This window comes from Papio anubis, unplaced genomic scaffold, assembly GCF_008728515.1.
Source record: "Papio anubis isolate 15944 unplaced genomic scaffold, Panubis1.0 scaffold165, whole genome shotgun sequence".
In the NCBI taxonomy this organism is placed as follows: Eukaryota; Metazoa; Chordata; class Mammalia; order Primates; family Cercopithecidae; genus Papio; species Papio anubis.
This window is the reverse complement of record NW_022161635.1, coordinates 50,713-65,998: the sequence shown is the minus strand read 5'-3', so window position 1 is coordinate 65,998 and position 15,286 is coordinate 50,713. Positions and strand designations below refer to the sequence as shown.

The 15,286-nt window shown below is 37.9% G+C and overlaps 1 protein-coding gene across 3 annotated transcripts in view; it reads left to right on the top strand.

Annotated features, from left to right (window-relative positions):
- Window positions 1-15,286, top strand: part of LOC116272700 (probable phospholipid-transporting ATPase IM) — a 144,223-nt gene that overhangs the window by 88,617 nt on the left and 40,320 nt on the right. For all 3 annotated transcript variants that reach the window (XM_031661466.1, XM_031661464.1, XM_031661465.1), the window contains 2 exons: window positions 6,218-6,290; window positions 14,882-14,952. In XM_031661466.1, the coding sequence (XP_031517326.1) occupies window positions 6,218-6,290; window positions 14,882-14,952 (144 nt within the window). The remainder of the gene's footprint in view (window positions 1-6,217; window positions 6,291-14,881; window positions 14,953-15,286) is intronic.

Genomic DNA, 15,286 nt, shown 5'->3' with positions numbered 1-15,286 from the left:
AAAGATTCATGGCAACTTACCTGCATTAACTTTATAGTATTGAAATTGAAATGACAGAAAAGTGAAGCTTAGAATTAAAAAAAAGGAATATTGGTTCACATCTGTAATCTCAGCACTTTGGGGGGCCGAGGCGGGAAAATCACTTGAAACCAGGAGTTCAAGACCAGCCTGGGCAACAAAGTGAGACCTCCCCTGCCCCCTGCCCCCCAAGGAAATGTTATAAATACATGAAGATGTCAATAGCAAATCTGGGAATGGGCTCTCAGTTTGTAGTGGATGTTTTGCTGTGCCACCCACATCCCCCCTTAGGACTGCAGAACATGTTTTCCCAGCTGTCAGGAGTGCTGCCCACATATAGCTTTCAGCTTGCAGCCCTCTCTGGGAATTGCCCTTGGCTGACTAGAGTGTTTTGTTTAAGGACATTCCTCCTTTTTGGGGTCATCCTGCATCCAATGACTGAATCATGCCATGATATAAAGTCCTGCTCCCTTTGATCCTATTCTAAAGGCCTGTTGCAGCTCCAGAGCTCTCCGTGGGTGTGGCTGTTGCTTTCACTGTGGCTGCATCAAGAGCCCAACTGCTCCCTCTGCCCAGCAGTGCTGCCTTCCTCTCTTACAGGTGTTAATCCCAAGAGAACTTGCCAATTAACCTCTTATACACAAAGCTCCCTCTAAATCTACTACCCAGGAATCCAACCTAGACCAATAGCTCTGTTTTCTCCAAGGTCAATCTAAGATATTTCCTCTAGCTTTCATAAGTGAGAACAGATGGAATAGTCTTTCTCTGAAATCATTTTCTTTTGAATTCCTGTGGCTTCATAATCTATAGCCATCTATTGACAGAATCCTACTAAGAATCTACAGAAGATAGAGTCTTAGGAGGTTCATTTGGGCAAGGGTTTCAGTTTAGGAAAATGATGAAAGAGAATACATTTCCTGTACAACATTCAGCAGGCTTATTGTTCAGGTAAAACTTAGTGAGTTGATCATTTTATTTTCAAAATAGGAAGGCTAAATTGTGTGTCTATTTCTGCATCTGAATAATGCACAATAGCATTTATATAAATTAGGCAGGGCATCTGTAAGATTGATTACTTTTTCTCAGCAAATTGTTAAACTAAATTCTCCATGCTGTAGCACTACGTCTTTCATCATCTCCTCTTATTCTCACCCTCCTCCCTGGCAAAATTGGTGAGAGAGCATCTTCAGCAGCTGACCAGAGACCTCCCTGTGTGATTTTTGCCTCAGCATAAGCATTTTGCTAAAATGAAGGGAGAAAAAGGGGAAACATCTGCATTCTTTAAAATAAATAGATTCCAAAGACATGAGCATTATGTTCATTCTCAGTGTAATGAGATCCTGTTCACCAGTCTGTTATTAGGGGATTAGGGTCAAGCTGTCTGTTTTCCTCTAGTGCAGCTCTGATGGTGCTGGGATTGAAAAGAACCAGAAACTGCTGCTGTCCACTGAGTGTTTGTGCCAGGGGATCATGATTGTAAGCTGTCTTTGGATCAACTGGTTTTAAATGCCAGGAGTGTGCACTGTTGCCGTGATTGGGTCCTTTCAGCTCCTTAGGGTCCAATCTTTTTCTATATAGCTAATACATAATTACTCTGGGAAATAAAGTAAACAGGAACAATAAATATAGATTTATTAAGAGCATGAGCTTTGTAGCCAGACAAACTTGGGTTCTGGTCCTAGACCTGCCACTTATATGTGACCTTGGCAAAGTTTTCTTCTATTACTTCTTCTTTTTCTATTCTTCCTTCCAGTTGGCCATTAAAATACTAATATGTGTAATGCCAAAAAATTTAAACAGTACAAAAGAGCATAAAATGGAAATGAAGTCTCTCTTCCACCCCAATTTCTCTCTTCATTTTATTTCTCTATTGTCAACCACAGTAGTTTCTTGTGTATGTTTCAAGAAATTTTCTATGCCTATAAACATGTATAATATATCCTACATGCACTTACTTCTTTTTACATTACCTAATAATGTAACTAACAGCATATTTCATATTAGCACATATAGACCTACCTTATTCTTTTCAGTGGCTGCACTATATTCCATTGAGTGAATGAACCATGATTAAATAAGTGTTTCATGGTACATCTATCTAATTCCTCTTGATGGACATTTTCGTGGCTTCTAATCAATTTCTGTTACAAATAATGCTGCAGTAAATATCCTGGTACATTCATATTTGAGTACCTGTAGGATCAGTTTTCAAAGTGTGTGGTTATTTAAACTTTTGATAGATACTGCAAAATAAGGCAAAGATTGCATGAACCTCAGTGTCCTATTCTATAAAATGGGAGTCAAAACAATACCTATCTCTAGGACTGTTGTGAGGATTAAATGAGATAAGATACATGAATAGTGTTGCCAGATGTAGCAAATTAAAATATAAGACTCTATTTAAATTTGGAATTCAGGTAAACAATAATAATGTTTTTGTATAAATGTGTCCAATATATTACATGGAATATATACTAAAAATAATTTGTTGTTTATCTGAAATTCAAATTTAATGAGGTGCTATTAATTTTATTTGGCACCCTATACATGAAGGGATCAGTACAGTCCCTGGAATGCAGTAAGCACTAAATAAACGTTGGATGCTATAATTCTTTTTAGGCATTCAGGCAAATGCTATCATTCAACAAATGTTTTTGGAAATGATGATTCTATACTCCTTAGTTTATTTATCATTCATTCACTACATACTTACTGAGTGCCTGCTGTGAACTAGGCATTGTCCTCAGGATGAAGTCCTCAGGATGAAGTCCTCAGGATGAAGTGGTGAACAAAACAAAGTTTATCAGCAAGGGAATACTTTTGAATGTTATAGGGCCGACATATGCTTGAGATTAAAGAAGAAACCAAGCTCAGCGTAAATGGATTGATTGGTTAATTAGGGGAGGTCAATTATATTGACCTTTATTATCTTCTGTCTCTAGTACCCCAACACTTCTGTAGCTTGTGAGGAAATCCCCTTTTCAGGAATCCATGTTGCTGGTGGGAAATCAGGAGCATTAGAACATGGAAAGGATGACCTTGATGAACCCATTGAAAATCCCCTCTTGTTTCTTAAGCTTTAGCAATACACTTGCAATATTGCTTCCAAAAGTGTTGCTTAAGGTCAACACTTGATTTTCAGCTTTTGAAAGCAATGGTCTAGTGACATGGAGCATGGTAGGTGCTGCCTCACTCTCAGACTTTCATTTTCTCAAGGAGATTTTCAGCAAAGTCTAGCAGCTCTTACCTTGCTATGCCTCATCAGGAAGAAGCAGGTACAGACCAGTTTATCAAAAATTATTAGTTGCAGTTGCTATCTCTTACCTCCTTTTCTTAGAACTCAAGAGTTGTGAGAGTAGATATATATATATTTTTAAAAATTGCTTCAAATAATTCTAGTTGTTGTTCTTTGGCAGTTAAACTCCATATGTTTTATGGTGCCTTTGGAATTTAAATTTTATGAATTTTTTACTTGGATTTTGGCTTATTTAGCAATTGGCTTGTGAGTTTGCTAAGGTAAAGTCTATCTCATTATCCCATATGTATTTAAAAAAAAAACCTGATTCTAAGATGCATTAACTAGATTATGTCAGAGTTTTATACTCTGAAATAATTATATGATGCTGAAATTTGAGCCACATTTTAAAATCTTACAACTTCTCCTTTCTTTGCAGAATATTCATATACTGCAATTCATCTACAGGAGCTTTTACCTTTTGACAACGGCAAAAGCAAAGTTTGAAGGTGCTGAGTCTGTGGAGCCAGTATCACCTTCACAACCCAAAAGGCCATCCTATGTCCCTCTAGAAGAGCTGTGGTGCAAGATTGCTTTAAACACGAACCCTGAGAACAGCTGCATCACATACGTAGAGCCAGGGAGTGTCTGCTTTCATGTTTCAAGTTGGTGACGAAACCCAATCACCATACAGGCTAACATTTTAGAAGTCTAGAAATATTCTGAAGATGAGTTTTAAAGCAAATAATTTTGTCTGCCCCTCCAGTGCTGCTGGGACATTTTTTATGTATTGTTGTCAGTGGTGGTGGTTGTAGGTAGGACAAGAAAAATGGTTGGATTCAAAATATAGATTATTTAAATTAGTTTACAGGTCTTTATCAGTTTATGCTTATTCAGTAAGTTTGGGTACTTCTGTTGCTATGACCCTTAGTGCTCATTAAATGTATCTCTGAGTTCCCAGTTAAGTATAGTTACATATATCAATATTTAATAAGATAGAATAGGGAATAACATAAAAAATCCTCTGATTGTATTGTACATACTGATTGTTCTACAGGGATATATTCAAGTCAGAGGTTAAGCAAGGCATCTCACACAGCCTGTGGCTTACCAATATCTCCAGGCTCTTTTTCTGTAAACTCTAGTTACATTTGTAGAGTGTTACTTTCTCCTCTTTAAAATAATCTATTTTGTACTTCTTTTTCTTACTCTTTGTTCAGTTTCTGATAACTTTGTCAAGTCATAAGACACTTTCCTATCATGATCTTACTTTGTGTGGGCTGTGCTTTCTTCTTGTTAGGGTGCTGTCCACAAATCTGAAAAGTGTGTCCAATTGTCCATTGTACAGGTTATTGATGAAGTAGTTTGGATTGTGCTAGGCTCAGCGTCAACATCCAGGACTACTGCCTACTGTTTCTTGTATGATCCTTCCTAGAGCTTGTACTATACAAGTTGGAAGAATAAGAGTTTGGAAATAAAATGCAATATCATCTCAACTTCTTCCTGAGGCAGGTGCACTTTCAATAGAGACTTCAAGGCAATTTGGTAGCAGTGCAGTTTCCAAAAATGACACAATAGGCTTCTCCATCCACTCATGCCTATTTTTTCTGAGATACTGTTTGCTGAGAAGTGTCAGTAAGGTGCCAGAGGAGGTGTCTCTAGGAGAAATTAACCAGCACGTAATTCATACCTGTAAAGATAAACGAGATTTAGAAGGCTTCCTAGGTTCTTCTGTTGTTGTCAAACTAGATAAAGTTCAGAAAAGTGTAGCACTGGAAAAATGATTGAATTCTGGCTAGAGATGAAAATACTGCAATTGAAAAATTTCCAGAACAACATGTACTTGGATCTGTATTAAAGAAAAATTCTTTGAGTGTTTAAGCCAAATGATCCAGCAGAGTTGATAGTGTGAGGCATATTTCACAGTTGAATAAATATTTAAAACTATTTTCCAGGCTATAAAACAAGTAAATTAGGTTAATTTTTTTTAAAAGTACAATGAAATTAACCTGTCCACCTCAACTTTGGGCAAACCTGCTCTACTCATCCCAACCTTTTCTCTTAGAAGGGAATCTCTGAGAAAGAAATGTGATGAAAACTTCCAAGTTAGAAAACAAAGCTGGTTTACATTTCAGGGAATTTCAGAAGGAATGATTAGCATCATGGTGTACTGACCCAGGTGGTCTGTATCCAGAGGGCCTGTCTGGTTTTGGGCAGCCCTGACTAAGTTGTCACCAGGGGCCAGATTCAATGGACACAATAGCTTTTCATAATAAACCCCTTTGAACTGGGTAGAGGGTGGGCTTGGGGCTCCATCGTATACATGAGCTGCACAGAAAGCAGTGCAGTAGGTTGACTGTGTTGTTCTCTATTCTGAGCTGCTGTCCTGTTAGAATACCACCAAGCCTGTCCTTCAGCCTCAGTGCTGGTTTGTAGGTGGTCCTTCTCATTCAGTCTTCCAAGGCTTCTTTTATCATGCTTTGTTGTTCTTGTCCTTTCCAGACTTTAACATATTTTTCCTGTTGCATTTTAGCTGTTGCTCTACCTTGCCACTGTCTCCTTCACTTTCTTGCCTCCAGTTAAATAGACTTCTGAGGCAATGGCAATGATGTTTCTGTATTAATAAAGAGTTTGAAAAGAATGTCGATGACTAAAATTTATTGAGATTTCATAGCTGCTGCATAAAACTGGCACCATGCGGGTGGTGGAAAGCGTGCTCAGCCAAGAGTTTAGCATGTTGAGTTTAGCCCAGGAGTACCAATAACTCACTGGGTATCTTTGGGCAACCACTTAACCTCTCTGGGCCTTTGTTCTCATGTTAATGTAAGGCCATTTTGAATCTAACATACTAGGAAAGTCTCGTCTGCTTCCTCTGTTATATGATGTTACATTGTGAATACATTCCCTTGGTTGTACTTCTGAGTCTTCATTCTTGAAAAAAATTAATTTTGTTTTTGTTTTTAGACTACAGAATGAAAAATGGATGAATGTCAAAGTGGGAGACATCATTAAATTAGAAAATAACCAATTTGTTGCTGTGAGTATTCAATATTGTTTAAAGAATTTATCGCAGATTAAAGTAGCCTATATATGGAAGTATTTACATTTGCAAATTTAGTAAATCCTTGCTAATCCAGAATAATTATCTTCAGTATGTATTAGTAAAAAGTCACAATTATAAAATATTTTAAAAGGCATTGATTTATTAGTTTCAATAACATGGTAACTCACATAAGGTTGAGTGAGTATCACCTTGTGTATTTCCCTAGGGATCTTTTAAATTAATAGGAACAACAGATTTTAAATTAGAAAACCAATATTTGATGTAAATAAGAGTTTTTAAAATGCTCCTGAGTACTTTAAAAAGTCTGTTCTCACGTATTTTGTGATTAGTACTGTTAATATCCTGATTAGTATTGTTAATTTACAGTATATTTGAAAAAAACATAAGCTAGAGAAAGAAAAGATATGTTTCTTCCTTAAAAATTAGAAAATGTGTATTGATTGTGCTGAATTAATAACATGTTAATTAATGAGATTTTACTTTATCAAATATACTATAATTTATATACTCAAGTGGCCTATGTTATAATTTCCTTAATAAAATTCAAGGGATTGGTCTAATCACTAAAATATATGCAACTAACTATAGTTCAAATTAAATTTAAGGTAATAAAAATTATTGAGATCAGAGATTAAAAATTCAAGTTATTGTTTATGTCAAATATATATTAGATTACATACGAAATTTTTTGTGTTGAGTGCTATTTTGTGTATCAACTTGAAACATTTTACCACAGGGAAAAAAATATGGCCCCAAGAGTTATTTACAAGACAACTCAGTTAAGACTCCTAAACATTCACTTTCAGAAGCAGTCTTCTTTCATTAATGCACCATCTGTGTATACTGAATTCTCCAGAACAGCCCACACTAAGGAGACTACTCAGTAGACTGGTCATTCACAAAAGAGTTCACACTTTAAGTAGAGAAGTGCTTATTTCTCTGGTAACCGCAGTGCTTTGGAAAATAGTTGGGAACCAAAAATAAACAAAAAGGTGTCGACAGCCAAAACAGAGGTCTCAAAGTCCACTCTGGGTTAAGCTCCTCATAAGTAGAACAGTTTGCCAGGTTCTCACTCGCAATCTATTTACTTTTATTTAAGCCGCAATTTAAATTTGCTTGTCCATCTTGTTTTTCAGCTCATTAAAGATTAGAAATAATACCCTGGAGGGTGGTGTCTGTTAGAACATACTGTGTGTGTGGAATCAAGGTAGATCCAGTGTAAGGGCACTAGATGGGGAACTGGGTGAGAACTGAGGCTTTGCTCTATTCCTTCAGTGACAGCAAAGACTTTATCTTCTTTGTCTTTGGTTTGTCCATGTGTCAAATAAGAAGCTAGAGCACTACAGGATCTCAAAACTCCCTTCCATGCTGTGATTCTCTGTGTAAGCTGACACCAGACTATATGATTCTTGCAGGCAAAGCGCATATTGATTTGCCTGTTTTCCAACACTTGGTACCATGTTCCATCATCAGGGGCATTTGGTAAATGTTGGCTAAATAAATAAGTATTGATCTTTGTAAGAAAGAAGACAGGAAAAAAAAAGAAAAGTGCATATAAATTTACAAAAATTCAGATGTTCTGGGTCAGTGGGATACCAGTAAACAGTATCTGCCCTAATTAAAGATTGTGTATATTCAGGATTCTTTGTCTAAGAAGAAAGGGCTCCAGGCAACTCATTCGAGTTCTACTCTCAGTTAAAATGATTACAATGAAAGAGTTTTGGTGCTTCTAAGATGTGTGCATTCAAATGTTTTTGGCAATGACTTTAGCTAGATAGTGTCATAATAGAGAGGAATTAGCATAAACCTATATATGCCACACACTTAACTATCATATTATTTGGAACTGAATATTTCAGGGGCAATGCTAGGTATGTTTTTTACTTCCGGTATTCAGTGAAAACAATGAGTCCTAGGAGCCCCATGAATGTGCTCTAACAAGGGGGAACATCAGACTGGACTCAGTCTGCTCATTTCTCACATTTTTAGGAGTGGGTCCAGAAAAGAAGCAGTCAAATCTATGTCTCAAAGCTTTTAACTCTGTGGTGCCTCGTGGCCAGCATATCTAGGCTCCAATCGGCACTCTAGCCTTTATATTTGAATTTGTATTTTCCTTGGACTTTGTTTTTAATTTAGTTATATCTTCTATATTATGGTATGTATGCTTACTTGCTATTGCAAAAGCATCAATGAAATGAAATACAGAAGGCAAGCACAAGTGCAATTGAAGAGCAGAATATTGAATTTTAATTAATTTAGATTTAAATAGCTGCGTGTGATTTGTGGCTACTGTATTAGACACACAGATGTAGCCTTTTATGGTGGTTCCCATGATGGGGTGAGAATGCTTATTTTCCACTCTTCCTCCTGTTTTCATTTGGAGGGACGGCACCAAAATACCACTTTAAGTGTCTTTCATCCACTTGCTCTCTCCTCTCTCCTAGGAGTGACTTCTTGGATTGGTGAGTTTGGGAGCTGGGAGTGGTACACATGACCTAGGTGATGCTTCCTTAATTCTTATTCTTTTTGAGCTGCACCTGTGTGCAGAGAGTCCGTTCTGCTCTGCTCTTCCGTGCCATCAATGTTATAGAAACGAATCCCTGTGGTGGGGGTAGTGGGAGGGCCAGGGAAACTTAGAGCTTCCAGCATCTGTGGTTTGATACGTTTGTCTGATAGGGGTGAAGCCCATTTGGGCCACAGACCTAAAGCCTGGTCTTTATCAATAATAACAGCTTTATCAAAAAAAGATGATATTTTTATCTCCATTGTTCTCTGTTTGACTTCTACAAATGTAGTTCTGTTGGCCTAATCTTTGAATAATCGAGGATGGGAGTCCTTCAAAACCACCTCACAGCACCTCTTGATTAGATAATTTTGTTCAAAGTTTTCCCATGACTACCTACTCAGCACCTACAAAACCATTTTCAAGGGCAAGAAAATTTTTTTTAGGTGAACCACTGGAATCACTTAGGAGTACTAATATATCTCCCTGCACTCTGGTATGAGCTGGCAGGGGCTTCAGAGAGCTTGTATTTGGGGGGTAAAACTTATGGGACCCTGAAAGAGACCCACTTAGGAGTTATACTGAGGTGGATTTTGGGGGAAACCAGGTCATGAAGGTCATGAAAACAATACTAGCATTTATTGACCATGCGTCACATGCCAGACAATATTAACAAGCACTTTCTGTGATTAACTCATTTAATCCTCACATTAGCTCAGTAAGGGCAGGTTATATAGTATCCTTATTGCTCTCACTTTACAGATGAGAAAACAGAGGCACAGTGCCATCAAATAGCTTGCTAGTGGGACATTCAGGAGTTAAGTCTATGTAATCTAGCTCAAGTGCCCCCACTTCTAACCACTACCATTTGCTATTCCTGACTGCATTGGAAAAGTCATCCTCATTGACTTGAGTCTGGGCTACCAGCGTTAGGGGCTCTGGGCTTGGATGCTGGAAGCCAAGTGATCAGAAAATATGTTGTGCCCAATGCAGATGCATAACTTCTGGCTGTTCAGACTTAGAATTTGCAACCTGATTTATGTCAGTTCATCAGTAAACTTTTAAGCAAGGAAAAATAACTCACCAGAGATTGCCAATTAGCTGGCATATTCAGAAGTTACTTACCTTTTTTTTTTTTTTTTTTTTTTTAATGTAGCGAACCCCCTTGTTTTGCATTTGTATATACATTTTAAAATTCAAGAATACTTTTGGGCTGAATTGCCAGAATTCCTAGTTTTTTGGCGCAACCAGGAAAAATGCAGAGTATAATTCAGATACCACAAGGAGTTTGACTGGCATTAGAAGAACCAAATACATTTTGTTAGAAAAACATACTGCAGAATTCCTGATACTACCGGAACCCGGGCCATGGGAGCCAGGTGTACCTTTCTCCTTCACTTGACAGCAGTGCTCTTGTGTTGTTTCACTTTTCTTAGCTGATGGTAGAAACAAAATCCTTACTGGGCATGAGTATATTTGAACATTACCAGAATTGAGTTGTTTAGCTTGTTTGAAAAGTCCTTCCTTTCCCTCCACAAAAAGGCATTCATAGAATTGTTTTAAAACCAAGGCATTCTTCTGATACAGGAATGGACAGTTTTACCCTTTGGAAATGATAGGGCTAGAAAGATTAATTTGACCTAAACTCCAGGTGTGACTGGAGTGGGCTTTTGCTCTTTCTTGACTCATCAGAGAATTTCATCTATTCTTTTTCAACACCTTTCTTGGACGCACTTCCAGAGAGGCGCTTTTTTTTTTTTCTTTTTTCTTTCTTTTTTTTTTTTTTGGTGGTCTCATTGCCCTCATTGCTCTTTTAAGTTTTACAGCTTCAAGTCAGTTACTTGTTGTTCCAACCTATTTGCTGTAAATAAACCATCTCTATCTTTCCATCTCTTTCTGTGTGTGTGTCTCTCTCTCTGATCTATATCTAATTGTCATATTTATATGACAGTAGAAAGTGGGGGTAAAATATTCAGGCAAGGATTTTTTTTGACCAGAGGAACAGCCTGCCTGTTAAGAAATTTTATGATGTCCATTATTATTCTCACACTTCCTTCTCTTCTTTATCACCATCTTTTTCTTATTCTTCTCAAATCACTGTAATTAGAAAAACAATGATATGTCTAGTACATATTAGTAACCAATATGCATTTATTGGACCTGAAATTTAAACTTTAAATACAAATGTTACCTATCACCATACAAAGTTCATTTTTAGAATCTCATTCTCGTTTTTTGACTCAATACATGAGCTATTTTGTTTTTTATTTTTATTTTTGGATTATAATAAAAGATAATGTTGTAGATGATAGAGAAGATAAATAACTCTATGTGTGAGAATGGCCTAAAAAATAAAAGGAGATCCAAAAGTGTTCAACTTAATTCTACAAATTTATCTTTCCATCAGGTCATGGAACCACAATCCAAATATTCTTTCACCATTGTGGTTTTGATTTTTGAACGCCAACAAAGCAAAACAAAGCATAAAACAAAGTGAAATACTTTCTGTTTTTCATAGTTTTGTGTTCCAGTGATTTAGTAGCCCACCAGAGGAAAAGAGCATACATTTTGGGATCAGAAGTTCTGAATTCTAGTTCCAGATCTGCAATTTAAGCTATGCGTGTCCATGAGGATTGCGTTAAGTCTCTTGGGCCTTTGGGTTCCTCAATGACTTTGGAAGGGCCATGGGCTTTACATGAGTTAATTTAGTTCTTCTGGTGGGTGTGGTAGAGTCTATTCCTCCCTCACTCCTGAGCCAGATATGACCTCCCCGGTTCCTCATCCATACAATGGGAAGAATACTACTCACAGGGTTAAGAGAGTAAAATGACACAATTATGAGAGAGGGTTTTATAAATCCTTAAATAATTGTATAGCTTTAAGGTGTTATCGTTGCTTTACATTTTACTTTATTCTTTAACTCAACAAACATTAATTATGACTAATAAACCTATGAGGACAATGCCTTTGGCTCTGAGGACCCAAATATGTTCAGTGCATTCTTTTCAGGTTCCCTCTAATGGGAATATTTGTTTTCTGTTGCCCATGGAAGCTGGGGAAGGGGCGTTGTATTGGAAAACACTGGTTCCTTCATGGAGGACATAGCAGAGCCTTTCCTGGCAGAGCAAGGAGAAAAGGCACTAATAATTCACAAAAGAAAGTAAATATGGGGCATATAATAGGTGGTTCTGAATGGAATTAATGATATCCTGGCCCACCTGTGAGTTTGGATATTCATGCTTTTCCTTTCCACTTCTTTACTCCTGTTAGTCATTCTGCCTTGGGGACCTCCTTTCACTGCATCTAGAATTTTCCATGATGCCCTTCCTCAACTAGCAATCCAATGTTGCACTCTCATTTGCACTCCCTTCATAGCACTTTGTTAATAAGGCTCTTAGAACCCTTATATTCTGCCTTTATTAAACTATACAAATCCTTGAAGCAAAGAGGTTTTGAATCATTTTGGTATCCCTTGCAGTATATGCCTCATACTGCCCAGATTGAAATCCTGGCTCCTCCACTTACTGTGTGACCTTGAGGAAGTTACAGAACCCCTCTGGGCCTTACTTTGCTCATCTGTAAAGTGGAGATAACAATAGGACCTGCGCTATAGGATTTCTGTGAACGTTAAATAAAATAGCACATGTGAAGCTCTTAGGACGGTGCTGGACACATAGTAAACCCTCCCTAAATATCAGCTACATTATTTGGAATCATAAACACCTACATCTGGAACACAAGTTTCTGGATCAACTAGGAATTTGGTCCCTGTAGGATTTACTGGAGGAGTCAGTTTGAGGAGGCCTGCTGTGAGACTCAGAGTCCTGGGGAAGGTGGGCCCCGAAATCCATGTGTTGCTCCACTCCTGGCACAGCACCTCTGGAAAGGGGTGACAAGGGATGAGCAGGGCTTTTTCTGCAGCTCTCCTGCCCTTTCCTTTTCACAATTATGACTGAGTGCACTAGAAAATAGGCCTGCCTGCATGACGATGAGCACATTGACCTCTTATCCTCCTGGCCCCCCTGGGCCTTCCCTTCACACTCCCTCCTCAACCACAATGAATTAATGCCTTGAAGGATGAGGTTAACAAAAGGGAACAGCAGGCCTCAGCAGAGGGACAGGGAGAAGGGAGGATAGATGAAGGGAGTGCAGCATGGCGATCACGGAGTAAGAAAGCCGGAGGAAGGTTCACAGAACATCAAAGAGAAAGGTGGTAACTGGGGAGATGGGCGGAGGTGGGGAAGGTAGGTGTCTCGGTCCCAGAGAGTACAGTGAGCAGGAACAGTTAGCCTGGAACCTGTGGGGGTCAGCCTGTGGGAAGCTGGGTCACTGCTCAGGAGAGAATCTGACCGCCAGATGGCAGTGGCGCCTCAGTCACATGTTCCTAGCCAGCTGTGTGCAGGGACTCCTCCCCTTGTTTACCATGGTGTGAGTGTCAATGCAGCCCTGCCCAGTCTTCAACAGTAACACTGGATTCGAGTTTCAAAGAAAAGCAGCCCTGGGTACAAATAGGCATCTTTCTCTATACTTCATAACTGTATTCAGTCACAGATTCTTAGGATTAGAGAATTTTGGATTTTGTTTCAAATGAGCCTTTTAAGCTCAGGGGAGGAGAGGCGCAGGCCCACAGACTGACTATTGAGCTCTTTTCCTGTTTAGTGCCTTGTGCCTGCTCTTATGCATTGAAATTTAAATGTGGGAAGTAAGATCAAGGTGAATTTTCAGAAAACTTTTTTTTCCCTTTAAAATCAGGATGGGTAGTTTTTGGTCCAAGAGCGACATCACTTTCTTTATGTGGCTTTGCTCTGTTCACAGTGTGACAAGTCAGAAAATTTCTGCCTCAACAAGCTTCTGTGGCTCTTTGATTCAGAGTTGTGTAAGAGCCTTGGTAATGCAAACCCACTTATTCCTTTAGGGGCTGTCACAGGGCATTTTTCCCCAGCTCTGTTTTATTCCAATCCCAATTTGGACAAAACCACACACACACACACACACACACACACGCACACACGCACACACACCCTATTTTTGAGTTGCAAATTTAAAAGCTTGAGACTCAAGAAAGTAAATTGATTCTAAATTTAACCCCCAAGACTCAAGAACAAAGCAATTCTAATGTTTTAAAAAACAAAGGTAAGAAAATTTCACAGATTTGGAATGCCAATCATAGATTCAGACATAGCTAGAAAATTGTTAGGCTAATGTCTCAAACTAAATTGCTAAAATTTAAGCCAATTCTTTTTAGATATTCAGACTCTTCAAAATTTTATAAAAATGCTTATTTTTAAAATAAGTTTAGAAATTTGAAATGAAATCGATAAGAACTTTACCAATTTAGAGAGCTACCAGGATTCTAAAACTGAATTGTGATAGGTGATTTGCAAAGCTCAACTGGACATCAGAATAGAACTGATTATCTCTGAAAAACCCAAACTACTCAGTCTCTGATTTCTTCCCACTGCCTTTAACTACATTTTCTCTTCTGTCTTGCTCTCTTCCTTAGTCCCTACTTTATCTTAGCTCTCCTTTCTTACTTCCTACCATCTTTTACTTTTTTCTTACCATCTTTATCTCTTTCTTAACTTCCTTGCCTCTCTTATTTTTATTTTATTTTTTTAGTTTCCTCCATCTATTTCCCTTCTGTTTTGTCCCCATCTCCTTTGTCTGCTCCCTGTTTTTAACTGATGACACAAGGTAATTAAAGTTTGTGCATGTATTTCCAATTATTTATTGGAGAGAGTTTTATGTTAGTAATTATCAAAGCAAGAAAATAGAATTTATATGTTTCATTCAAAAAAGGTGAATCAAGTGGTTATTAATTCATAGGACAGCTCCTTCGCTTGTTTATGTTGTGATAGTCAAGGGGCATATAAAGGACGAACAGGGAAGAGGGAGGGTTTGGTTCAGGGCATATGACATAGAGGTAGAACAGGATCTCACTTCTTTTACTTTGTTTCTAAGGCTCTGTTGGCTCATTAGTAATCAAGAGGTGATATACTGTAGAAGACTTTCAACCAATCTAACTTCTCAAGTATTATTTTGTTATGATTTTTGAAAATAGGCTGATTTACTTCTCCTATCAAGTAGTGAGCCACATGGTCTCTGTTATGTTGAAACTGCTGAGCTTGATGGGTAAGTTATTAAAATTGGAATAATTCAGTTGGTTTTCAATTTATTTAAAAGTAATGTCTTTAGAGATAAGACTTAACCTTGTTCAGTATCTTCTTGGGAGACATAGGAGTTTACATCGCAAAGTCCATAGTTAATTACTCTGCAGTAATTTTGAAGCTGTCTTTTCTCTTAAATTTATTTTCTTGCAGAAACAGTGAGCTAAACTTATATACAGGGATAACTTTACACAGAGAATCTTCAGTAAGATTCCTCAGATGTTTTCAAAAACAGTTTCTGCTTGTTTTGATTTCAAGTGATTTTATAGGGAAAATGAGAGGGGTAGAGATCAAGATTC